Raw genomic sequence first — 27,692 nt, forward strand, 5'->3', positions numbered from 1 at the left:
TTTAAAAGAATGACAGAATCTGAGGCATAGTCTTTCTTTTCTCTGACAAGCTCCTAGGAATAAATCTAAGACCTTTCCCACTTTTATTCTGGTGTAATCTATAACCATGTCCCCCTGACGCTTCCACACACAGGGCCAAGAGAAGGCCTGGGTGAAGAGGGAGATGGAGCCGGAACATCTGGTCCCACTCATGACCCTCGGGGACTCCTCTGCTCGGGGGTTGGAGTCCTGAGGGTGGCGATTAGGGGCTCATGTTAGTAAGTAGTAAGTGACTCCTTTAACAGCATCAGTGCTGAAAAATCTAACCCTGTCCTTCTCTCACCACCCCCCTCCCCTGCCATATCTAAAACCAATTGTGTAGTTCAGCTAAAACATTACTTAATTCTGTGAGCATTCATCAAGTACAGCTCTGTACCAAGCACTGAGCTGGTGCAGAGTGGGTGAGAGAGGGCAAAGACACAGCCTGTGTCCTTGACGGGGGGGGTAGAGGGGGGGAGTGGTAAGGGAGGGTTGAAACCCATGAGTAAATGTGACTCAAGGCAGTTTGGCATAGGCACTTTAGAACAGAAGCACAAAGTCTGGCTGACCTAGGGGACTTGGACCTTCAAGGATGGCAAGAGAGAGAAGGGTATTCAAGGATGTTCAAGAAAGAAGGTAGACCTTGAGAAGAGCCCACAGGCGGGAGAATGCAATGTACATGTGGGCAGAGTGAGCTGGGACTTTCAGAGACTGCAGGGCTGGTTGGGTGATGGTGGGCAGGGGGCTATAGTATCGCAGGGAAGATAGCAGGGAAGGCACTTTGATAATTATACAAGGAGAATCACCCAAAGCTTTTGAACAGAGGAGCTACATGATCCGATTTAATTTTAATTTTGCTTTGTTTTCGACTTTTAGGAAGATGACTGACAGCAAGATAAGAAGGATTAGAGATGTTGAGTCCTTCCTGCACATAACACATTATGCCAACACATTAGACAGACCTGGACATTAAGAAATAAATATGTTTGTCTTCAACATACTTGCAGTCTAGCAGGGCAATAAACACATACTCCCCTCCCCCCCATTCCACATTAAATAAAATTTTGGACACTTTGCCAATCCTCTCCCTTTCTCATCTATCATCCTTCCCCCACCAATGTGGGGGTCCAATTCCCAAATAACTTTAATATAAATTATTAGAAAGGCACATGGAAGGAGAGCCCAACTCTGAGTGGTGAATTCAAAGAACACATCAAATAGGAAATGAAATCTATGTATGATTTCAATAGGCAGGAAAAAAGGGAGTGGCCCTTAGAGGTGAGAGAAACAGAATAAGCAAAGGTAAGAGATAAAGTCTGGAGAGGTTATCTAGCACCCTGGTTGGCTGGAGCCAAGCCATTTGCAGCTAAGCTTAACAGGACCATACTGGGGAACACTTTGAAAGTGAGATAGCTAATTCTGCTATTTGGTGGGCAGCAGCATTGGAGCAGTTCTCAATTACGGACGGACTGGAAGACAGTAGAGGCAGGGATACTAGTCTGCAGGACAATAATCTAATGAGTGCTAACCAGGAACTGAACCAAAGTGTTGACAGTAGATACAAGAGACATATCGGAGGAGAATCTCAACAAGCTCTCCCTACTGATTTCCTGAAAGTAGGAAGGTTCAGGAAGGAGAAAGAAAGTAATCCCTGGGTTTCAAGTCTCAGTAATAAAGATGGAAATTCCATTAACAAAAATGGGTACTTCATAAAGGGCAGATGGTTTGTGGACAGATGATATGAAGGTTGACTTTGGACATACTGAGGTGACAGGAGCAGCATGACATTTATATAGACAAGTGTCACAGAGAATGCAAAGTGGCAGGCTGGAACTTGGCACAAGTCAGTGCCAAGGAGGTAGCTAGGAGGCACATACATGGAGGTCATCCCTGGATCCAAGAGAGGCAGTCTGGAGTAGTGGTTCGCGGCTCAGATGCTAGGTTTGAGTCCCACTCAGTGGCCATCTGACCTATGTTATCTGACTTTGAGCCTTATTATTCTTATCCACAAAACAAGGATAATGCCACCACCCACATCAGATAAGCTGTGAGCATTAAGTATGGCAAGGCACATAAAGCGGGTGGCATGATGGCTGGCAACCTAAACGTAGAAAGGACTGAACTGCTTCCAAGGCAACCATACATAACTTTTAAAAGATCCAGAAAAGCAGAAAACTCAAATGAGAGATGGCCAGTTCACAGACTAGTCATCAAATCAGCATTTTCTGTAACTTGGCGGCCCCTTCTTTCTTCAACATCCTCATGCCAGAATTCACATTTCCTACTTCTGTTCTTTGCCAATCTTTGAAAGAAGAGACAGCACACAGATTCATTGAGATAGGGGCTGCAGAGTTAGGGAGGAAGAGGGGAAAATTGGATGCAGATACATATTTATAATTTATCAATTAACCTCTCTCTTCACTCCTGAACAGCTAATCCAATTTGAGCTGGCGAGCCAGGTTCTGCAGGCTCTGGTCTCTGACAGCTTTGATTCAGAATGGATGAGCGAGCTGTGCTACCTGCAAGGTGGGAAGCGCTGAAAGGCATGTCAGAGCATTGGCGCGAGCCCACCTGTTCAGCACCCCTTCTTTTCCCTGCACACCTGGCAAAGGCCAGCTTTTGAAGTCATCTTCCTCTGCCTCCTTACAGTGTAATGAATTTCCATTCTTATGTTCTCCCACACCCTCCAGCCCCACCCTTCTTGGCCCATCACCCCCAGTCAAAAGACCCCCGACCCCCACACAAATACAGGAAATACAGCACACAGGGCAATCAGGGTAATAAACACATACCCCCCACATTCCACATTAAATAAAATTTTGGACAATTTGCCAATCCTCTCCCTTTCTCATCTATCATCCTTCCCCCACCGATGTTATCCCCAAATTCAGTTATGCCAAGTAATAGCAACAACAGCACATCATTTCACACCTCTCCCGTTCCCTCGATACATTTACTGGGAGAGGATCTTAGAACACCCTGCATTGAAGTAAAATATGTCTTCCCCATACTGCATAACCATGTTCAGAATCCCGATCTGCTAGAAACAGCACAACATCATGCATGAGGCCCATCCTCATTGAGAAGGAGGCAGGCCAACGCAGAATCATCTCCAAACACCAAACATGAAGTACACTGAAGGGAAATGAGAGCATTGGCTTTTTATTTATTTTTTAGTTGTTAAAAGCACTCAGTTATTAATAATCTGGACTGTTATTTATCAGAATTGACAATCCCCTTGGATACATGAATATTTCAGAAGGCAGACTAAGAGTTATAATGATAAAAATAAAGCAGTCTCTACCTTTACTTCTACCTACAGAAATGAAGTGGAAGGTCCATTTAAGTAGAGGAGGCATGGTGTCCACCATGGAGACGGCGAGAAAGAAAGAGAGAGTAAGGAAAGTAAAACATCAGCACACTGCAGACAGGCACAGAGATGTAACACACGTAACAAAAACTCAAGACAGTAAAGGCAGTAGCATTGCAAAATCCCAAGAGGGCAGCACAAAACAAACCCCCCAATGGGAAGCTTAAACAAGCAGAAAACCCAGTGACCAGCAAGGCTGCTTCCACCAGCTTCACGTTTAAGCTTTGTCCCATTCGGTTCTTCTCTGTCCCATCCTTAGAAACATGACAGTCTGCATGCAAAAGCACTGCACAGCCGCATGTACGTGAAACTGCACGCAGTTAACCCACCTAAAAATGGTTAGGGAAAGTCTTGGTTCTCCTGTATTTTCCCAACAGTCACATGAGTCATGAGGCCCAAGACTAACACACGTGTACAGGTGGTGCACACACAACATTCATAAATATTTCCACACATATTTGTGGGCATCAAAAGCAAATTTTTGAGATTCAGTGAGAGCCAGACAGAAGTCTCTTTCAAGTTGAAGAAACAAGGAGAAGGAAAGGAGGTACCAGTGAGAAGAAGAGTATTGGCTTTTTAGGGAACCATCAGGGCAAGGACAGACAAGGAGGTGGGAAATGGAAAAGAATGAGAGGAAGAGAGATGTGGTCAAAGGACCTCCTTAAGAACAGATTAAACTAAATATTAGTAGCACTGGTCACCCAGAAGAATGCTGCATCCTTTCTTGAAATCCTCTCTAAAAAGGAATTTACAACATCCATGTCTGTCATTATTTCTTTTCCTTTTTCTAGAAGGTACCAGACTTATTTCCCTGGAGCACTGTTGTATCTGAATACTCTATACATGTACCCATCAGTCCTGTGTAAAGAATACAATATAGGTTCTCCAAATGCCTTTCATACCCACGTTGGGAGTTAGCCTTCCAAAATACCTATACCACTTCAGTATGTCTGAAATAAGCTAAATCAAGATTGAGGACTTCCTAGTCCCCATCAGCCTATCCCATCTGCCTTTCTCTGTGCTATGATGTCAGCCATGTGATGCACTCAGTCCTCCAAGCTGTGAAAGCTCTGAGAACTCCTGAAAGATAGCTGGGAGCATAGGGCTCAAGGCTGTAGGAGGAGTCCTGTCATCATGGCCCTGAGGTCCTGTTCTTACTGGTGCAACTTGTCACCACAGTTGAGCCTTCAAATTCTAGCAATCACAGAGCTCATTTCCTTCTACTTCATAGAAATGTGCTCAACTCTCTCAACCCACACAGACACTAGGTCCACATCAAGTATCCCCTATTTCTATCTGCCTCACAGTGACTTGCTGTTGGGCACCTGCTTCCCTCGCTCACCTATGAGAAAAACAAAGGCTTCATCCCAGCTTCTTCCGGAGCCCCATCTAATGCTGGAGAACTCGCCTGTCCTCCTCCCCACACTTTTCTTTGATATCTGCTCTCTACTAAGCTTGCTCTCTACTGAAATTTCCTAAATCCACATCATGGATCTTGGCTCAGGTCTGGAGGATATACTATATTGGAAACGTGGGCTTCCTTCCTCCTTACCCTGCCTTAACAATTCAGGATACTCTGAACTGCCCCCCTCCACAGCTACCTGGATACCATGAACAAACTTCTTTCAGCCCCAATGGTTCCTTGGTTGGATCATATGTTCCTTTCTAGCAAAAATGTCTGAAGGACCCAGTGTCCACAGGAGTAGGAAAGATCAAGAAAAATCATGAAAAACAGGAATAAATGGGAGTACCCTTCCTTCCCCTTTTCTCTGGTTCTCCAAAAGAGGTGCCAAGTGCCTGTGTATTTTTAAAAGAGACAGACAAGAAAAATTAAAGTACAGTCTTTTGGTGACAGGCCAAGGCAGGTAGCCCAATCGTGCAATCATCCCAAGGCTCAGAAGAAACACAATAGTAGCAATTGAACTGTGAAGGAAAAGACAATTTTAAGTAGGCTCAGCTCTCAAAGCCTGATTTAGGCTGATAATGTGGAAAATTTTTATTTAGGAGAAAAAGGCTTCATTCACAGCCCACCCTGTGCTTAGCTGAGCTGAATTTCCTGCACAGTTCATTCCTTGCATATTTGAATATTTTAGGTTGCAGATGCTGAATTTACAGATCTTTATATGCAGTTTTCTTCAGGGTGTATAATGAGTTAGAATCCTGCCATGAGGACATTAGCATGTTCTTTAGGTGATTTTTTTTTTTTTTTTGCTTTTATATAAAACCAAAAAACAGTCCAAACACCCCCCAAGGGCTTCCTTTGACCTTTGGAGGCCAGAACATCATTATGGGCAGTGGAACAGAGGGGAAGACAAAAAGCCAACCTCCCCTCTGAAGGAAATTCAGGGAGGAGCCCAGGTCCTCTCCCCCAACCTGGGCCCCTGCATGGGGCCTGGGGAGGAGCAGGAGGAAGTTAACCGCTTGGTTGCTCTGAAATTAGCTTCATTCACCCCCATTATCGATGCTGTCATGCCTTGTTTCATGCTTCCCTCGCAGGTACAGCCCAGCAGGGCCAGAGCCCAGGGTGACAAATGGTGGTAGAGAATGGAGAAGCCGGGGGGACGCTGGGGGTGGGAAACCACGATGCATCCGGAAGGTGCCCCCACCCCAGCGCAGGGCGGCCCCCACTGTTAGCCTGGCCCACAGCAAGAGGGGCAGGCAGCGAGTGGCCAGCCGGGCTGACAGGCACCCAGGGACCAGCCAGAGGCGCAGAGGCAAGCGATTCGGGCAGCTGCAGGGCCAGGAGCACAAAGCACCTACCTTGTTCACTCATCATGAGGTGGGAGAGGCCTTCAGGAAGGAAAAGAGGGAGAGAGGGAGGGGGGAAGAAGGGAAAGGGAAAAAGAGAAAGAAGACAAAGTTAAAATCCCAAATGCAACACCATCTTCTCTTAATTCTTGAGAGGAAAAGGGAGTGGCAGGGGCCACACACAGACTCACATACCCCACACACACATGCTCAGAGGCATGCGACAAACACTGACACCCAGCCTTCCCGCTGCAGGGTGGAAGCTGGCTCTCCAGTTTTAAGGACAGTCTTTTGTGTTGCTGAACTGCTTTGGGCCTAATATCCAGAACTTTCCTTTGACCATGGTTCTGTACAATAATACGTAAGATCTGTGTTAGATATATTGGAGATTAGGTCCCTTGGGAAGCAGATTCAAGATGTGAGGCAAAGTAGGTTTCTTTCTTTTAAGCTACTTGTAATAGCAATAGCAATACATGGTCACTGTAGAAACTTGGAAAAATTCAGAAGAACAATAAGAAAAAAATCAGTTGCAATCCTACCATCCAAAGGTTGCCACCTAACTTTTTTTCTCTAGTCTTTTTTTCTCTAGATATTCTAAAATTGGATCATATTGAATATACCAAATAAATTTCTGCTTGCAAGAGTTGCTCAGACTACCTGAAATTGATTCTCCTATCACCCTTGTCTTAGCCCAGTGCCAATACACCACTTCCCCACCACCATCTTTTCCTAGAAAACCCCCCACACTTGACCAGACAGGCCTAGACCAGGCTGAATGGGTTAAAAAAGGTACACAAAGTCCCAATAAACAAATAACAGAATCTCTAGATATGTTCTTATGGAAGGCAAACCAGGCTGTTACGAGCTCCTTAGTTCAAGGAAGCTCAAATCCTGATAAATTGGTTAAGAGAAAAGACTTTCAACAAGTAACCAACTGTACCAGCTATTTGCTCTTGTATTGCTTCAATTATTACTGGAGATACTTTACAAAATCCAGATCACCCCAGAGAATCTTTACTCAGGGCAAAATTCAGGGAGATAGGGGATTAATAAAGGAGGAAAAAAACTCTGAAGTATGGAAATCTCTAAATGTTTTTGGAGATTACTAGAGATTTAGAAAAGTAATCAGAGGCAAAATATAGGTCAGGCAACTGACTTTTAAAAGATCAATGATATATTAAATACATAGATACATGCCATAAATGTCATGGAGTCTATTTTTTAAACAAATTTTATTAAACTATAATCATATTTTAAATATATAATTCTAGCATCCATGGCTCTACAACCAGGACTAACACTCATGGAAAGATGAAATCATGCCAAAACAAGTATGTTTCATGATTTACTTAAAAAATTAATTTTTGGTCTTTCTTTTCAAATAGTGGGGAGAGAGGAGAAAGAGCCCTAGATTTGGCTGAGAGAAATCATCACAGAAATAACTAGTCCTAAAATTCCTGATATTTCTGGACAGAGCCATGGCCTTTAGCATCCCAGTCAAGAGCAGGATGTGGGGCAGAGAGGTGGGGTATGTGGAAAGAACAGGAACAGATGTGCGAATTCAGTAGGCAACAAGAGTGTTGTCAGCTTTAAGATACAAGAATAAGGAAGATCCAAAGAGTCAAACATAGGGTTAAAAAAAGGAAGGGCAAACACCAGAGATTAAAGACATTTGGCAGCTGTAAGACAGACTGAGTAGGAAAGAGATAGATGCATCTTTATTTGACCCAAATAAATGTTTTTAAAATTTACCAAAGGAAGAGTGAGCAGGACACTTAGCAGTAAGAGGGAATTCAAGCCCTGGAGAAAGCCCTTCAGTTGGGCTTTATCTCATGTGCTTCCCAAAGAGTATTTCACTGATGACCTACATCAACCACCTGGGGATGCCAATTAAAAATGAAGATCCTGGCCCCCCACCCCAGACCAAATGAATTAGGATCTTGGGGCGCAGTTAAGGCAAGATCTGAATTTTAAACAAGTTGCCCAAGTGATTCCTATGCTCACTGGAACTTGAGAGCTACCCCTTAAGAGTAGCAAATAAATCAAATTTTGGTAAATTAAATTGTATGATAAATGCACTACAAGGAATTGGATATTTAATGAAACTGCAGTGGATCCTTTTGTAAAGGAAAGAATCCTTTTAAAATGCAAATAACTTACCAATTGTGTTTTTAAAATTCAAATACATACTTATCAGGTTTTATTAAAGCTACATGTGTAGTTGCAGTATTGCCACTCAAAATGTTCATATTCTTCAACTTATAAAAACCTTAAGTAGGAATATTAGGCCAGGAATGCAGATCTGAAATCCTGATGTCAAAACTTTAGTTTTTTAGTCAATAAAGCAAAATGTACACGAAAAAGTATAATGAGAAAAGGATGAGGGAGAGGAGAAACTCTAACCATAATACAATTGGAGTTTTATTTTGCTTTTCAAGAAGGGAATTTTATTGCACTTTGAAGAGCTTTTACATCAGTATCTTTTCTTGTATGAACCTATCCCAGAGCTTGCAGAGTTAAAAACTGGAAACCAAGAATTGCATCGTGTCCAGGTCTATTCTGAAATTCTGCTTCTCTCTCCTTCCACCTCAAAACACTCCTACTTGCTGCTAAAAATCTCAGGCCCCACAACGGTGAATGAAAGAACCAAAAATTCAAGTACCCACTATATGTAAAGATTGGATAAGGTAGTTGGGAGACAAATGAGTGTGGTACCTTGTTACTGACCTCTAGGAGTTTAGAGTCTAGCTGGGAAAGTTTTTGTGTTTTTATTTACATAAACACATGTGACAGATAAACTGATACCTGACGGTGAAGCATAGGGGTTAAGACCAAGGACTTCAGAGTCAATTTGACCTCTGTCTCTGCTACTGTCTAGCTTGTGATGCAAGGAAAGTTGATAAACACCTCTTTGCCTTGACTTTCTTATCTTTAAAATAGGGATGCTAATCATGCCTACTTCATAGGTTGGTTTGAGGATTAAATAAATTTAAATCTGTGCCTGCACATGTTAAGAGCTACTAATATATAAGAGTTGCTATTTTTATTTTTATTATACTACGAAAATATACTGATGTGTGAGGCAACACCTATTATAGTGCCTGGCACACAATAGGTGCTCAGTATGTGTGTGATGATTAAATGAGGAATGAATGGGCAACTGCTGAGTGTCAAATGATGACTTCAGACAATAAAGCCAGTAGGGAATGTGAGGAGGGTCCTAGGTGCCCAGAAAAGGTGACTGGAGGGCAGAGGCATTTGAAACAGGCCTTAGAAGATGGTTTAGGGTTTAGATAGAGGACATTCCACGTAGCACCACAGTCTCCCAAGGCCACAGAGTACATTTGTAAGGACTCTTCAGTTCAGCTGTTCAGAAGTTATCAGGAAACTACCAGGCACACAGTAGGTATGTCAGAGCGTGCTATACAAATAAAGGCATGGATATATAGCAGCAGTTCATATAAAGAAAAAAATGTAAGACAATCCTAAGAATCAGAGCATGAAGGCTTTGAGTTTCAAGGCTAAGAAATGTGAACTTGATCTTGCAGCTGATGGGAGACATTGAGGATTCGTGGGCAGGAGAACAACCCAAGGGAAATGATATCGAGGAAGATTGTTTTTGCAATAGAGTGGACAGGATGGATTAGAGGGAAAGAAATGGAGAGAGTCATTCACAGGCAAAGGGCCTAAATCAGCACCATGGCAGTGGGAAGGAAATGGGGAAAAGGATTTTTTTTAACAGGCTTTGGTGATAGATGAAATACTCCAGGAAAGGGTTGGATGGGAAGACTTGGGGAGCACTGTCAGAAACAGGGGGATGGGATGGGATGGGGAGATGGATTTGGGGTGAGGGGATAATGAGTTCTGTTTGAGACAGGATGGGTTGAAGAGAAAGAGGACTCTCTCAAACAAAAACATCAGTGTGCATTTAACGAGGTAGGACTATGATTGGAAAGAGTCTGGGCAAATGTAAGGGGCTTATCACATCCCCTTCATGGAAGAGATGGGCAGGGCTTGTGTAAGTGAATGACACCCAGGGGGCAAAAGGGGTCTGAGCTCTGCATCTCAACCTGAGATAGATCGGGAGAAATTGAGATATCCTGAAAGTTCTTTTTTTTCCCCCCACGCATATTCAACATTAAATATAAGAAATATTTTATATTCAAAAAGGAGAAAAATTAGATGGCTTTCCAACATAAATTATAGAAAATAATGTTCAAAAATTCTTAACCGAGAAGAATATAATTAGCAAGGAATAAAATAGAATCTACGCTGGGTGTGTGTTCTGTGCATGGTTGACAAAGAAGGGGTTAAAATGAAGATGGGCCTTTTGACCAGCCTCAGAAGCAGAAGGTGGAAATGCATGCACATTGCCTGCCAGGGGACCTGCACCCTGGCTGGGTTTGGAGTTTGGCATTTATTCTGAGCCTGACACTCCAGGTCTGCTGAAAGAAAAGGGATGGGCTCGACAGGGGCTCACAGAAACGAAGGGGGCCACACCTTTCTAAAACAATCTCACTGTAGCCTCTGGCTTTGAATTATGACCCAAAGCCTAAGGGTGGGTAGAGAACAGGGGATGGGCTGGGATGACCCTCTGACAGGCAGGAAATGAATCACCATGTAGAATTCTTATGGAACTGCAATGCCTTTTAAAAAAACACATACAAAAAACAAAATAAGAAAGCAACCAAAGTGTCCCCTATCTGATGTCATACCCTAACAAAGCTCTATCCCAGTTGGATCTGGGCACAATTCTGAATCCCAGCAAGATATCTGGTACTTTCGTCCCTCCCGCATCCCTCTTTCTGGTACTATATGCCACCCTTCTTGTGTCTCCTGGTTGTGCACAGGTTCTCAGGGTACATATAGGAACATGAGGAGAAAAAGATTGCCAGTAGACAAGACATACAAAGTTGAAACTGCCTTAGAACAGACTGCAAATCATATGTAAATGATATGCAAAATATACGTATGGCCCTCTAAACTATATTACACCCTTTGGGAAAATCCCCATGGAGATAGCTGCTTTTGCAGCTCAGGAAAATGGAAATGGCTATGAAAGCAAAGTCATTTGTAAGCGGCTGTGGCCATCATGAAGCCTGTCATGAGAATGACTAATACGGAGAATAGAAACCATTTACTGAAACAGGCAAGAGGAAGATGTAATGTTCAGGAACCAGGCCAGAAGTCGAAGGCCTCCATCATGTAAGCTAATACTGTCTCCCCCTCAAACCTGTGATATCCCACCCACCTCACATAGTTTTCAAATCCACCCTTCTTTCCTTCACCCCTGCTGGGTAATTAGAAAAAGGATTTCAGAGAAGGAAGGAAGTCACTCATGGGGGGTGGGGGGTGGGGTAAAAAATTCAGAAAAAGAAAAAAAAAAAAACCCATGTTATCTCTGCCAAGACTTTTATTTCATTCACTCTGAGGGTAACTTTTACCCTAGTGAAAAATCCACATATATCATTTTTTTTTCCACACTGAAGTAGACAAATTAAATGTCACTAATTGCTGCAAGTGCCAAGTACCAATGTTGAATTCTTATGAAACCACAAAGACTTTTTAAAAGAGTAACTACAAAAAAATCAGAAGGTAATGGAAACATTCACCTGATGTTTCTCAAAGAACTCAGGAGATCCTGAAGGTGAGAGGGGGTAGGGCCCAATGAACAGAGACACCCAAAGTGCCTGCAGGCAGACCAGGAATTGGGGAAAGAAAAGGACAAAGAATCTCATGTCCAGATTTGCATTTTAAAGAGGGAAGTGACTTCATAACCCCCAAAAAATGACATGAGAAAGGATAAATTTTATGTCTTAATAGAAAGATACATCTTAGCATTTTAAGTACCTAAAAGACGAAATTCAGTTAACTTCGCAAAAAGATAATTATATTAATAATAATAGCTAATATTTGTCAGCTGTTTCTCACAGACAAGGTGTGGCTGTGTGTTATCTCATTCCATACAATCTCCATGGGAAAGGCATTGCTGTAATTTCAATTTTATAGGCCAAGAAACCAAGACTGAGAGTCAAAGTCACGCTACTTAGGAAGGGGTGAAGTGAGGACTCTAAGCCAGCAGGTGGTCTTTCAAGCCTGTGACAGTAACCAGGACACTAGCTACCTCTCTAATTCAGTGCAGGTAGAGATAGGTGAGCAGAACATAGTGCTTAGACATTAATGCAACTTCATGTACGCCCCAGCCCAGCATTTTTAGGGGCATTGGAAAGCCCTTTGACATGGCTGTCTTCTCCTCCGCCTCAAGCTCACCAACAGATTCGAGTAAGGCACGAAATGCATCCTTTCTCAAGTCATGTCTTGGCATTATTAAGCCACTTCCTTCTTTAAAATGCAAATCTCAGACTCCTCAGTCCTTGACACTGTCACGAGCGAGATCGTCAGGACAGCCACGCTAAAGGTCTCTCCAAGACAGGTTCACTCTCCGTGGGGGGTGTCTTACAGCAGCACCTAGGCCCATTCCAGATTTTGATCAATGACTTGGCTGAGGACATTCATAGCATGCGGTCTGGATGTTGTGATGACCTAAACCTGAGAAGAATGGCTAATGTGTTAGATATTAGAAACAGGGTAACAAAAGGATGGGCATAGAAAAAAGTGACATTTAATTTCAAGGGACAAATGTAAATGCTGGCACTTAAGTACAATCCTCCATTCCTGACCTCCCAGAATAAAAAAGTTCAATAGTCTCACCTCTTCTAAGCGCTATCTGTACCAGACTTAGGGTTTTGGTTCAGAATATGATGCTGTGTATTAGGAAGGGCATTAATCAGGTGGGCTGTGTCCAAAGGAGCACAGCCAGGATGATGAGGGCTCCAAAGTCACGTGCACGTGCAGAACAGCTGCAGGAACTGCTATGTGCAGCCCAAACAAGACAGGGCTAGGTAAGGACACGAGAGCTGCCTTTAAGCATTTTTAAAGTTGCACACACAAGATAAAGGAGAAAACACATTCAGCACGAACGGAGGGTGCATGATAAGGAAGTTTTACTTGCCAGAAATGCCTTAGAACAGAATCAGAGTAGGGGGTTTAGGAGATAACTACCAAAAATCCCTCCCAACTCTAAGATTCTTGCCTCTATGATTTCAGATATTTCCAAAGAGGCCAAGCAACATATTGGGTTGAACCATATAAAACTGCTGCTATTTGACTGGTTTTGATCTATGAAAATGTCAGTTTCCAGTGGTTGAAACTAATACCTTGAAAACACTACCCATAATCAGAGCACTGGGCTTCAAGAACAGCCTACCACCACTACAGTCAAGCTATACAAAGCTTCAAATAATTACCTAATAGCAGTCATGAGCTAACATTCAGGATGATCAACTATTTATATATATGATTTTAACTTTTCCACAAGCTTTTCACAGTACTGAGATGAACTGAATAGTTAAACTGATGATGATGATGGTTTGCACAGATACAGAAGAGAAGGGAACCTGTTGATAATTCTCCAACATAGGGGCCACCTGGGCCTCTAGTTTTTGCCTTTCCATGATGCCACCAGGTTCAATCCTCAACAACTAGCCCTTTTAGGATGTGACCACGCCAGCCCACTCACAGTTGCCCCGAGACCAACTGTGTTCTTACAGCATGGCAGCAGGACTGAACAGAAAGGCTTTCTCAATCGTGCCCATGAATCACCAACAGCTTCTGTATGCCCTAGCCACTGAGTAGGAGAAAGAATATCTACAGCACATTCCTAATCTATTCTGCACCTTAGTGGGGAAGGTACGGTGAAGTTTCCTCATGCATGGAAGGCAGAGATGAAGGAGTCATGCCAGTCACTCCAAGGGCTAAAGGATCAACAATAATGACTTTTAGAAAAGACTCATCCCAAAGGAGAGAAGGTTTTTGCTCTCCAGCCATCATGGACTTCTCTACAACAGTTCTTCATTCATGAATGACATGAAGCTGGAAGGGACAGCCGATGTGCTAGATTTTAAAACAAATGTGCCCAAATAGATCATGGTGTGCTAAACTTTAAAAATCCAAAGCTGGATTTAACAAAATCAAAGAGTGGTTCCAAGCTTAAGTCAAATAAACCAAATGGACAAGCCAGAGAAGGGGAGAGAAATGGCTTAGCATCAGTGCACACAAAAAATAGTCAAGGTTTTCATTAAGTTAAATTTAATACTATAGTCATTTTTTTAAAAAAGGCTAAGGTATTTGGCGCTGCCATTAATAGATGTAAAGTCAAGAAAAAAGGAGCCCTGGGACTACTCCATAATGAACTGATCCCAATCACATCCATAATACTATATGCAGTGGGAGCATCCTTCTTTGGAAAGGATGCAGGAAAAAAAATGTCATTTTTCAGAGAACAATGACCTGGATGAAAGAATTTAAAACCCTTGTAAGAGAATGCCCAAGGAAACTGGAGATGTTTTAGCCTTTAGCAAAGAAAATCCTTAAAGACAAAAGCTCTGTCTTCAAATACTAGGAGCGTAATTAGATCTATTCTGTGGGTCTCCAAGGGCTGGAAGCCATACAGGTGGTGAAAGCTACAGCAACTCAGAATAGAAAGAGCTTTCAAACACTCAGTGCTGTGAGCATGGAATGGAAAGGCTCAAGGAGCAATGAGTTGCTTCTCGCTGAAGGAGTTCAAGCCACATCTGAATAAACTCTTACAGAAGAGAGTCAAAAATTAGGTACACAGAGAGCCTTGACAATCTATTGGGTCCCTTCCATTCCTAAAATGCTGATGCTGACAAAGTTCTGTGAGCACAGTGTGGCAGGCAGTGGGGGTGCAGGCATGGGTAAATGTCCATTCTCAAAGAGTAAGATGCTGCCTGCCTTTGAAGACCCCATGGTAGCAGATAAGGGAGCCAGATACACCGCTGACTACAGTGTATCGTGATGATGGCTCTGCTAGCCCTGTGACCTAAATGCCTTGGAAATCAAAGGAGGATCTTCGACCTTCCCCACCCACTTCCCTAATGTACCCGGGGCTATAAAATAGTTGTTAAAAGTGAAGCTTTCAAGTCTCTTCACCTTCCAGATCATTTTCCTTTAAAACAGAAATTCTCAAACTTCAGTCAAATCCACATCACCTGGGAGAACTATCCTGCTTTAATGAGCCTGGCTCTCCTTCATTAGCTGTCCAGGTGATTCTGACGCTTACCAGAGTATCCAAACCACTGCTCTCCACAGCCCAAAGCCTGGATGCAAACAAAGTCCAGCTCTACCTTGGAACTAACTGGGACTTTGAGCAAGTTAACTTTTCTGTGCCTCCTTCTTGTAGAATATCTGCTGCCCAGATGAAAAACATCTGTAAAATTTCCTATCTCTCATCTGTAAAATATCCAATCACATGCAACCACATATGGAATACACTTAGCACAGTTCCTGACATATAGGAAGGGCTCAAAAACTTGTAGTTATTGCTGTCATTATTTAGAGGAAGGTCTATCCAGGCCCTCTCTCTGCCCCACCATGTGCCTCTTGCCAACACCGTTTCTCTAATAAGCTGGCAGCACTGGGAGACGACCTGCCCAGTGCATTCTCACTCAGACACCTCCCTACCTGTCTCTCAGCTATTCCAACTCCCCACTCCTTCTGAGGCCCAGACCAGCAAAATGACTAGCTTAGCCCAGGTCCTTACCAGACTTCCCCTAAGCAGGTATACAGACTGGGAGGGTCTCCAAGGCTGCCCCAAACGAGCTGTGTAACTCAGCTGAGTTCCAGGGAAGTTCTATGGCTTCATGTCTCCCTCCTGTAAAGGGAGGGAATTGGTCTAGAAGAGTTTCTCAATGGTCTTACCAATGGCATCTTGAGTAGCACAAATCTTTGAAGGAGGCTCTCTCACACACGATGGCACATCTAGCACTCCCTGCCCTTCAACACTGGAGCAACCAATAAACATCCACATACATTTGGCGGGGCAGGATTGGTGCTATTTCATTGAGACTACAGCATATCTCTAATGATTTTTACAGCTCTAACTCTGGCCTAGCCCTCTCAAACTGGGAAATAAAAGAAATCATATAAATAACACCCTAGCGTGCCTGCCTGTCCAAGACAGTAAAGGAAGAGATTTTAAAAGGCTCTAGAAAAAGCACCGAGGCCCAGTGATCTTCCTTGAGTTAGCCAAAGCTAGAGGCAGGCTGGGAAGCAGCTCTTCACTCACACTTACTCATCAAGAACCACAGCTACGGGAGCCAAGGGGGTCTTCCCGGGCCCCAGCCGGGCAATTGGCTGGAAGTTGAGCACTGTTAGCCCAGCGGAGGGCCCCCTTCCAATCCAATTATGCTCGACGGAGGTGGATTTCCCTGCAGCCTGCATTCCCCACTGAGCCGAGCCCAAGATGGGCACTGAATAAAGATTAGTTCAATTACCTTCTGTCTCAGGGTGAACCCCCATAAAAAGCAGACTTTCTTTCAGAGGGATATGGGGTAAAACTAAAAGCTGAGTTCTGAGCACTATTTGTTCATTCAGCAAGTATTTATTCTGTCCCTGTGATGTGCTGGCACCACGCTAGGCCAAGACGACACGGTAGTGAACAGGAGTGTACCTTCACGGAGTGTACGCTCTGGTAGAACCCCGACAGACATCTCCAGGCCCAGACATACTAGGGCTGACATTCTGTTCCATCACTTTTCACTGGGCTGCATCAGTGAGTTATTTATCACCCTTGAGCCTCCGTTTGTTCAGGAGGTAAAATGGGCCAAAGAACAGAATCCACACCCTGAGAATGTCAAATGAATGAAATAAGGCATGCAAAACTTAACATTTCAGTGCCTGGCTCAAAACACAAGCTCAATAAATGTCAAGTGATTTTGCTAATAAGGTAAGAAGGGAGAAAAGCAAGCGGGACTATTGCCCAAAAGAATAGGAAAGAAAAGACAAAATATGGTATAGGACCTACTGGAGTTGGGAGCTGTGAGTCTTTGGTAGGGGCGAAGGCATTCTCCTGGTTCCTGCTCCCCAAGGTATCTCACAGTCAGATGTCTAATCATACACCCTCGGAACGGAGGCAGCCTGAAAGATCATCTGATTCAAACCCTTTGAGTTAAAGAAACCTGTCACCCAGAAAGGTCACATGACTTGACCAAGAGCATACAGCTCCCAGGAAAAGTGGCAGAACCACAGAGCAGAACCATACCTGCTTCTGAACTTGGGCAAAGGATGCCAAGGTTATTCATCTGTGAGCTAGTAGGTGCCTGGGACATGGTGGGGTCCTCTGCAAATACTGATTTCCTTAGTCCCTCCTTGCTGATTCCTAGGCTCTGCTTGAGAGCAATGGCTGGGATCTAACTTTGAGGGCTCTCTTTCTTAACTGGAAGAAAGGCCAGGACTGATGGGAGGAATGTGACAGCTGAGAACACCAGGTGCGTTTACACAGGTTGCACAGCACTGGAGCACAGCTCTAGGCAATTAGAGACCAAGACGCAGCTAAAAGAGTGGATTGGATTTTTAAAAAAAAAAAAACTTTCTGAGCCTAAGTGTCTTCATCTACAAAATGGAAACAGGTGTTGAAAGGATCGGATGGGTAACTTATGATAACAGCTATCTTATACGTTGCTAAATAGGTGCCAGGCACCCTTCTAAAGACGTCACATGCATGAGCTCACAATCATCAAAAAAGCCCCACGAGGTAAACACTCTTACTGTCCTCATTTTGAAGAAAGTAGGGCCCACAAAGGTAAGGTAACTTGAACAAGTCGCAGTGCGGTGACAGAAACAGTATGTCAACAGGGCAGCTGGCTCTGAGTCTGCACTCTAACTCAGAGGTGGCAAACTTTTCCTATAAAGGGCCAGATGGTAATTATTTTAGGTTCTATGGGCTGCAAAGTCTCAATCACTTCTACCCAACTCTGCTTTTGCCACTTAAAAGCAACCATAGACAATACATAAAGGAATGGGTGTGGCTCCGTCCAAAAAAACTTTATGAACACAAATCCAAGTTTCATAAAATGTTTGTGTTACAAATTGTTCTTCCTCTGATTGTTTTCAACCATTTAAAAATGTAAGAACGTTTCTTAGCTCAAAGGTCATGCAAAACCAGGCAGCGGGCTGGATTTGGCGCTCGAGCTCTAGTTTGCCAAATCCTGCTCTATCCTATGCTACCTCACCTCCCAGTGTGTGAACTTTTATATAGAAAGTGCCTGAACTGTGACCAGCACAGACTCGGTGGTCAATAAACATTCGTTCTCCTTCCCTATTTCCATAACCTCGTCCTCCCTCTTCCTGCTACCAACCAAATCGAGCAGACGTCTTGTGCCGTGTCCCGCACGAGAGGGGAAGACTAGGGCTTTAGCAAGGTGAACTGCAACTTCCTCAGTAAAGACAGCCCTGCTGGCCCTGGACTCGGCGGCTGGCGTGTCCCAAACACGAATGTGTGTGCACCCAGAGGTCCTGACAAAAAAGCAGGTTCTGACTCGGCAGGTCTGGCGCGAGGCCTGAGATTCTGTGGGTCCCTCAGGACATGCTCTGAGCAGCAAGCTTCAAGGGCACCCCGTTTGTGTCCACACACACAAGCCAGACTCGCCAGGCACGGCCTCCCGACTTGGGGTTCAGAAGGACGTCCCTCGGGCGGGACCGAGCGACCCCCTGGAGACAGGGCAGGGCTCGGGACAAATAAGCGGGTCCTCTCCCCCAAAGACAGCCGTTACATGACTTACACTGAAGGGGAAAGGCAACAAGAGGCAGAGATCAAGACGGGGTAGAGGAAGGCCCGGCGGCGAAGGCGACAGCAGACTGAGGCCTCCGCTGGGGCCCGGCAGACAGGAGCCCCTCCCCCACGCCCGCCGCGCTGGTGGACGGAAGCAAGAGGCCTGTTTCCTCATTGGGCCTCTGAATAACTAGGGCACTTCCACAAGGTCACAGTTATTCATTTAAATTCCAGCTCTAATCAGCAGGCAGAGGCTGAGAAATTATCCCTTCTGAGGAGAGAGGCTGTCATTGGAGCACCATAAACAGCCCCTCCAGGCAGGAGGGAGAAGCGAGCAGCTCTGGAAAAGGGGCCGGGGAGGGGTCTCGCACCCACAGGCTGTCGCATGGCTCCCCGCCTCCTAGATCCTTCCGCCACCCTTCCCTCTTCTTGCTCACCTCCACACGGCTTCCTCTCCCCTTGGCAGAGACTTCTGGAATGCGTGGGAGGCAGGAGAAGGTGGAGGGTTGAGGTCAGGGCAGAGCTGGGACTGCCCACCTGCCCCACAGCAGCCCAGGGAGACCAGTGACAAATTCCAATGCGCAGAAACGTGGAATTAGGCCCCTGACAAGGGTCCCTTCTAGGCCGCAGGCGGGTTACACGGCCCAGACAGGATGCACTTTAAGCTCTGGCATGTCTCGGGCCCCTACAAACACAGTGTGCTGGTGGCCACCCGTTCTGCTCAATAAATATTTTTGAGGTTCTACCATGGTATAGACACGGATAGGATGCAGCCTGGCCCACAGCTCCTTCGTGGAAATGGCAGGGCTTAGAAGAACAAGAGCGCAGGCCTTGGCGGCAGACAGAGCCGAGATCCTGGCCTGGTCACTAGCAGGAGGTGACCACGGGCAGTTGCTAAGCTCGCTGAGGCACCTTCTCTCCCTCCTCAGTAGTTGAGGATGGATATGCCTAGAAAGCTGCATGAAGTGTTAACTAGGAGAATGTGTGGGCGGAGTCAGAGCTCAGCTCCCTCTTCTGGTTCAGGTCAGGGCACCACAGGTGCTGCTTGTTGCTGTTACTCTAAAGGCTGGGAGGAGGGACTGGGGATGTTCCCGCCCATTTTTCCTGCGTGTGCAGGACTCGCTCTCCAGCCTGTCTCCAGCCTGTCTCTTGGACCTTCAGAAGGGTAACGCCCCCCAGGCCTCATCTCAGACTGTGTTTTACAGTAGGGTTACTTCTAACCCATCTCCTCCACATGTAAAATCAATCAATTTATCAATCATCCCTTTATAGTCTTCCAGCGGCCTCTGGGTAAATAGTTACATTAGCTCATAAAATCCCCAATTTGTCTTCTGAGGGGAAGGGGAAAAAAATCAGAGAACCATTAAATGCTTCTTGTTTCAGAACCACAGTGCTGCTGGCTCCAGATTGCCTGGCCAGGGGCTCAGAAAGGTGGGAGGCCACCCACTGACCTCAGCCAGGGCCACTCATCCGAGACCAGGAGGGAAGGATCTAAACTAGTGATTTGCTACAGGTGCAGAAACCACAAAATGGCAGGGAGTTGGTGGGGCAATAGATTGGCAATTAGCCTTGAGCTTCAAAGGCAGAAGGAAGAACATGAGATCTAGAATTCACCGGGAGTCCCGTCATGGCCCTGCTACTCACCTGCTGGGTGGCCCCAGCACATCATTTAACTTCCCTGGACCTCAACTTTCCCAACAGTAAAATGGGGCTCAGACTGCAGACCTCAGAGGATTATTAAGGGAACACCATAAGATAATGGCCGTGAAGTTGGAACGGTGCTCTGCCAGCTGGTTTCATTTCCTATTGTCTGAGGGAGAGTTGCTCACAGACCTCCACCCCTTTGAATGAACACAAGGAGGCCTACAGGTCCACTGTGTTTCTCTCCATCATACTATTTCATCCAGGACCAATGTGGTGCCTTCCTAAGAGTTAGGCCAAGGTGCTTCCCTGGTCAGCCCCACAGGCATGATCTCTGCAAGAGGAAGGCAGGCTGGATTTCTGCCCACTCATCCCCTCAGCTAGGAAACCCTACGGGGGCCAAACACACACAACTCCAAGAGGTGACCCTGGTCACACTCTGCTATGAACCAGGAAGAGGAGGCGTTAAGAAAAGTGGCACTCTTACAAACAAAACTTGGGCTTACTCATTCACCTCCCTGAGGTATCCTGGCCATCTCATCAGAGAGGCCTCCCCTAACCACCCTTTATAAATTAGGGACTTCTTACTCTGCTTCATTTTTCTCCACAGCAATTACCACCCACCACCAGATACTATCTACATATAATATAGACATATATACATGATATGTGTAGGTATGTGTATATGTGTGCACATATAAATGAGCATATATTATGTACGTATATGTGTGTCTGTCTATACGTGTGTACATTTTAGTTCATTGTCTGCCTCTGCCTAAAATAAAATGTCCGTGATGGCAGGGACTATCTTCTGTTTTATTCACTGTTTGGTCCCTAGAGCCTGGAACAGTGCCTAGGACATAAATATTTGTTGAGGGAGTGATTGAACTAAAATATTATTAAGTAAAATAATAAATTTAATGGTTTCTTTCTAGAAAATGCTTTCCTGTGTTTTGGTTCAAATACTAATTATTTCTAAAGTAGAGGGCAGACAGAAAAAAACAGAGAGGGAAACCCTCCACATTAGGTGGGGATAAATGTATTATTCTTGTATGTTGTGTAACACACACCCAATTAAAAACCAATGATCGGAAGGACCTTACTTAAATCTTGTTGATTATTTTAGATAATCAAGAACAATAAGGGATAAATTGATTTGAAAAGAAGGCTGCTGATAGGGAGGTAGAGCAAGATGGCGGACGAGAAACACCACCAGACAGAATGTCTCTGCAAAAAAGACAGTTTCTAGAAGAAAATAGAAGAAGCAAGTACACGAGCATACATCGGAGGAGGGTCGGAAGGAGGAGTACCGGGGACTACAGGAGACTCCATGAGAGGAGGTTGCAGAGGAGAAGTGGAAGAAGAGACCTCCCAAGAAGCTTGGAGACCAGTTGCAAGGGTAGGCAGAGCTGTTAACTTTCCCCTCCCTTGCATCTCAGGCCACTGGTGGGCTCCCCAGAAGTTGGAGAGACCTGCGGACACCAGCCCAGAGATGGCCATGGCCAGTGAGCAGTAAGCCTATAGCAGACTCGGCACCAGGCTCCCAACTCCCTCGGGGAACCTCTGTGTGCACAGACCCGAGACGCCCAGCAGGTGCCATATTGCTTCATTCTCCCCTCCCCATTCTCTATCTGCGGCTGCCAAGAGAGACAATATAGCCACCAGCCAGAGGCATCTCCAGGGAACAGGACCTTCCCTTTTGGAGCCCTACAGCTGAGTGAAGGGAACTCAGAGAGTGAGCTCCCTACCTGCCAGCCCTCCCAGGTGCTGCTGGCCCAGTGATTCCAGGAGAATGGGGCAGACCCTGAGGCTGAGAGATGTCGACCCAGCTTGGGCTCCGTGGGTGAATTAGGACTGGCACTCCTCTCCCTGGTGGAGTCAGGGATTGAAATCTGGGGCCCAGAGGCCAGACCTACAGACAAGATCCCATGCACTCAGGTCTCATATTGCCCAGGGCACAGAAAGGATATTTGTAAACGAGCCTACTAAGGTGTGTGTGCCTGTAGGGACAGATCAGTGTGCTTGAGGGCAATCTTCCTTGGGGGGGCAGTGGGTGGGGGGCGTGTGCCCAGTCCAAGCAGCGACCCTGTGCAGGGAACCTCCCAGCTTGCATTATAGCCAGGGGAGACCCGGTGGCGTGAGGTCTGGCCTGCTGGCAAGAGGCCCAGGAGTAGCCGCGGAGTTGCGGAGGGTGGAAAGGAGCAAGGCCTGCTCTAGACTGCAGGTCTCAGACAGCCCCACCCCCCCACACAAACTTTCTGACTGAGTGGGGCCATTCCAGCCCCTCCCTGACAGCTTTTCCTAGAAGCAGAGAACAGAACTTTGACCCCTGCTAACAACATTTGTGGTGCCTGAGGGCAGGCTTACCCAACCCAGCTCCGCCCAGACTCACTCCCAGACCAGCCTCACTGAGGTGAAGAAGAAGGACACACCTGGAAGTCCCAGAGCCCCACCGACCACCTGAGGCATGAGAGTGCCTCTCCAGCAGAATAAGAGCTGGTTACAGGACCCAAAAACAACAGTGTAGCCTGCTCCTCCCAGCAAGCGCCACCTACTGACAGGGAGGACATTCTGCACACCCTTTTACGGCATCTACTGATTCATCATACAGCGTGTGGGCAAATCTCATCCACAAACACCAACTACTGGCTCAGAGACTAAACAGGGCGTGTAATTATCCAAAGGAAAACCTAAAGGTAAGAAGCAACAACTGATCCAGATGGAAAGAAATCAGTGAAGAAACTCTGGAAATATGAAAACTCAAACAGAAAGCACACCCCCAAAGAGGAACACCAGCCCCTTAGAAATGAACATCAACCAAAATCAGACCACAGAAGAAGAATTTCGAACATGGATCGTAAGAATATTCAACAACTTGCAAGGAAAACTGGATAACCAACACAAAGAAAATGCACAAAGATTCAAGGACCTGGAACAAAAATTCACTAAAGAAATTGAAATAATGAAGAAAAATCAAACCAAACTCCTGGAAATGAAGAGTCAATTCACGGAACTGCAAAACACAGTGGAAAGCCTCAAGAACAGGGTAGATCAAACAGAAGAAAGAATCTCAGAGATTGAAGATAACACCTTCCAATTAAATAAATCAGTCACAGAGATAGAGCAGAGAAACAAGAGAAAAAAGCAAAGCCTACAAGAGATGTGGGATTATGTGAAGAAACCTAATGTGAGGGCTATAGGGTTACCTGAAGGGGAAGAAGAAAACACTTAAGGGTTGGATAAGCTTTTTGAAGATATAATAGAGGAAAATTTCCCAGGCCTTGGTAAAAATCTCAATATACAAGTTCAAGAAGCTCAAAGGACCCCTGGGAGATTCAATGCAAACAGGAAGACATCACAACATGCAGTAATCAGACTGACCAAAATATCAACTAAAGAGGCCCTTCTACAAGCTGTAAGATGAAAGAAGCAAGTAAAATACAAAGGAAACCCAATAATGCCTAACGTCTCTACTGAAACTTTACAGGCAAGGAGAGACTAGGGGCCCATTCTCACTCTTCTGAAACAGAATAATGCCCAGCCTAGAATCTTATTCCCTGCAAAGCTAAGTTTTGTATATGAAGGAGAAACCAAGACATTCTAAGATAAGCAAAGACTGATGGAATTCACCAAGACAAGACCAGTCCTTCAAGAAGTACTCAAAACAGTGTTACCCACAGATCACCACAATAAACATTCACGAATATAAATCTACTCAAAAGCTAAAGATCAAAGCCCAGATACCACAATGGCTCAAGAAAGAAAACAAAGCAACAAAGTTCAACCCAACATAATGAACAGAAACCTGCCCCACCTATCAATTATCTCAATAAATGAGAATGGCTTTAACTCCCCACTCAAGAGACATAGGCTGACCATATCCTAGGACACAAAGCATGTCTCAAACAATTTTAAAAAAATAGAAATCTTACCATGTATCTTTTCATATCACAATGGAATAAAAGTAGAAATCAACCCTAACAGAACTCTCATTTCTACACAAAGTCATGGAAACTAAACAACCTTCTGCTATGATCACTTCATAAACGAGGAAATCAAGATGGAAATCAAAAGATTCTTTGAACTAAATGACGAAGGAGAAACAAGTTACCAAAACCTGTGGGACACAGCTAAAACAGTCCTGAGAGGAAAGTTTATTTCCATAAATGCCTACATCCAAAAGTCTAAAAGATCACAAAAAGATAACCTAATGAATCATCTCAAAGAGCTGGAAAAAGAACACAGACCAACCCCAAACCCAGCAGAAGAAGTGAAATCATTAAGATCAAATCAGAAATAAATGAAATTGACAACAGAGAAACTATACAGAAGATTAATAAAACAAAAAGTTGGTTCTTTGAAAAAATAAGCAAAATTGACACACCATTGGCTAGACTAATGAAAAGCAGAAAAGAAAAATCTCTAATAAGCTCCATCAGAAACAATAAAGGAGAAATTACAACAGATGCCACAGAGAAACAAGATATAATTTATGAATGCTACAAAAACCTCTATGCACACAAACTGGAAAATGTAGAGGAAATGGACAATTTCTTAGAAATACGCAGCCTCCCTAGGCTCAACCAGGAAGAAATAGAATTCCTGAACAGATCAATATCAAGTACTGAAATTGAAACAGCAATACAAAGCCTTCCTAAAAAGAAAAGTCCTGGACCAGATGGTTTCACACCTGAATTTTACCACACCAACAAAGAAGAACTGGTGCCTATCCTGCAGAAATTATTCCACAATACGGAGAAGGATGGAATTCTCCCCAACACATTTTATGAAGCGAACATAACCCTGATACCAAAACCAGGAAAGGATACAACAAAAAAAGAAAACTACAGACCAATATCCCTTATGAATATAGATGCAAAAATTCTCAACAAAATCCTAGCCAATCAAATCCAGGTGCTTGTCCAGAAAATAATCCATCACAACCCAGTGGGCTTCATCCTAGGGATGCAGGGGTGGTTCAACATATGCAAATGTATAAATGTAATTCACCATATCAACAGAAGCAAAAACAAAGACCATATGATCCTCTCAATAGATGCAGAAAAAGCATTTGACAAAATTCAACACCCTTTTGTTATAAGAACACTCAACAAAATAGGCATAGACAGGGCTTACCTAAAAATGGTACAAGCCATATATGACAAACCCACAGCCAATAGCATACTGAATGGGGAAAAATTGAAAGCATTCCCACTTAGAAGTGGAACAAGACAAGGTTGCCCACTATCTCTACTTCTATTAAACATAGTGCTCGAAGTCCTCGCTACAGCAATCAGACAAGAGAGCGGAATTAAGGGCGTCCAAATGGGAGCAGAAGAGATCAAACTCTCACTCTTTGCTGATGACATGATATTATACCTAGAAAACCCCAAGGATTCAACCAAGAGACTCCTTGATCTGATGAATGAATTTGGTAAAGTCTCAGGATACAAAATCAATACACAGAAATCAGAGGCATTCATATACCCCAACAACAGTAAAAGTGAGAACCAAATCAAAGACTCAATTCCCTTCAAAATAGCAACAAAGAAAATAAAGTACCTAGGAATATATTTAACTAAGGAGGTAAAAGACCTCTACAGGGAGAACTATGAAACACTGAAGAAAGAAATAGCAGAGGATGTAAACAGGTGGAAGAATATACCATATTCATGGGTCGGCAGAATCAACATTGTTAAAATGTCTATACTACCCAAAGTGACCTACAGAGTCAATGCAATCCCTATTAAAATACCATCATCATTTTTCACAGATATAGAAAAAATAGTTTTATGCTTCGTATGGAACCAGAGAAGACCCCATATAGCAAAATCAATCCTAGGCAATAAAAACAAAATAAGAGGTATCAATTTATCAGACTTCAAACTATACTACAAGGCTATAGTAATTACAACAGCTTGTGAATAGCACAAGAACAGGAATATTGACCGGTGAACCCAGATATAAAACCATCCTCATATAGCCAACTAATCTTTGATAAAGCAGACGAAAACATACACTGGGGAAAAGAATCCTTATTCAATAAATGGTGCTGGGAAAACTGGATAGCCACATGTAGAAGACTGAAACAGGACCCACACCTTTCACCTCTCACAAAAATCAACTCTCGCTAGGTAACAGATTTGAACCTTAGGTGTGAAACTATTAGAATTCTAGAGGGAAACATTGGAAATACTCTCCTAGACATTGGCCTAGGCAAAGAATTTATAAAGAAGACCCCAAAGGCAATCTCAACAGCAACAAAAGTAAATAAATGGGACCTGATCAAATAAAAAGCTTCTGCACAGCCAAAGAAACTGTGAAGAGAGCAAACAGACAACCCACAGAATGGCAGAAAAAAGCTACACATCCGATAAAGAGCTGATAACTAGAATTTATTTAGAACTCAGGAAAATCAGCAAGGAAAAATCAAACAACCCTATCAAAAAATGGGCAAAGGACATGAACAGAAAATTTTCAAAAGAAGACAGAATAATGGCCAACAAACATATGAAAAAATGTTCAAGATCTTTAATCATCAGGGAAATGCAAATCAAAACTGCAATGAGATATCACTTATCTCCAGTGAGAATGGCCTTTATCAAAAAGTCCCCAAATAATAAATGTTGGCATGGATGCGGAGAGATAGGAACACTCCTACACTGCTGGTGGGACTGCAAACTAGTTCAACCTCTGTGTAAAGCAATATGGAGATACTTTAAAGCCATACAAGTAGATTTACCATTTGATCCAGCAATTCCACTACTGGGCATCTACCCAAAAAATCCAATGACACTCTACAAAAAAGACACTTGCACTTGAATGTTTATAGCAGCACAATTCACAATTGCAAAGTTGTGGAAACAACACAAGTGCCCATACATAGTGGATTAATAAAATGTAGTATATGTATACCATGGAGTACTATTTGGCTTTAAGAAACAATGATGATATAGCACCTCTTGTATTTTCCTGGATAGAGCTGGAACCCATTCTACTAAGTGAAGTATCTTAAGAATGGAAAAACAAGCACCACATGTACTCACCAGCAAATTGGTATTAAAGGAATCAAGACCTCAGTGGACATATAGGAATAACATTTATCAGGCGTTGGGCAGATGGGAAGGGGGAGGAGGGGATGGGTATATACAAACACAATGAGTGTGATGTGCAACGTTTGGGGGATGGTCATGCTCGAAGCTCTGACTCAAGGCGGGAGGGAGGGCATCGGCAATATACATAACCTTAACATTTGTACCCCCACAATCTGCTGAAATAAAAAAA

The 27,692-nt window shown here is 44.1% G+C and overlaps 1 protein-coding gene across 18 annotated transcripts in view; it reads right to left on the bottom strand.

Moving 5' to 3' along the window:
* The window catches only part of NRXN3 (neurexin 3), a 1,566,790-nt gene that overhangs the window by 1,436,888 nt on the left and 102,210 nt on the right, over positions 1 to 27,692 (bottom strand). For 17 of the 18 annotated variants that reach the window (XR_012919693.1, XM_020286124.2, XM_076003826.1 and 14 more), the window contains exon 4: positions 6,149 to 6,178. Coding sequence is in view for 16 of the 18 variants with exons in the window: in XM_020286124.2 (XP_020141713.1) it covers positions 6,149 to 6,178 (30 nt within the window). In the remaining 2 variants the exon portion in view is untranslated. Of the gene's footprint in view, positions 1 to 3,322; positions 3,331 to 6,148; positions 6,179 to 27,692 lie in introns of those variants that run through there. The other variant, XM_076003828.1, reaches the window with a different exon arrangement.

The sequence above is a fragment of the Microcebus murinus genome, chromosome 6 (assembly GCF_040939455.1).
Source record: "Microcebus murinus isolate Inina chromosome 6, M.murinus_Inina_mat1.0, whole genome shotgun sequence".
NCBI classification, from domain to species: Eukaryota; Metazoa; Chordata; class Mammalia; order Primates; family Cheirogaleidae; genus Microcebus; species Microcebus murinus.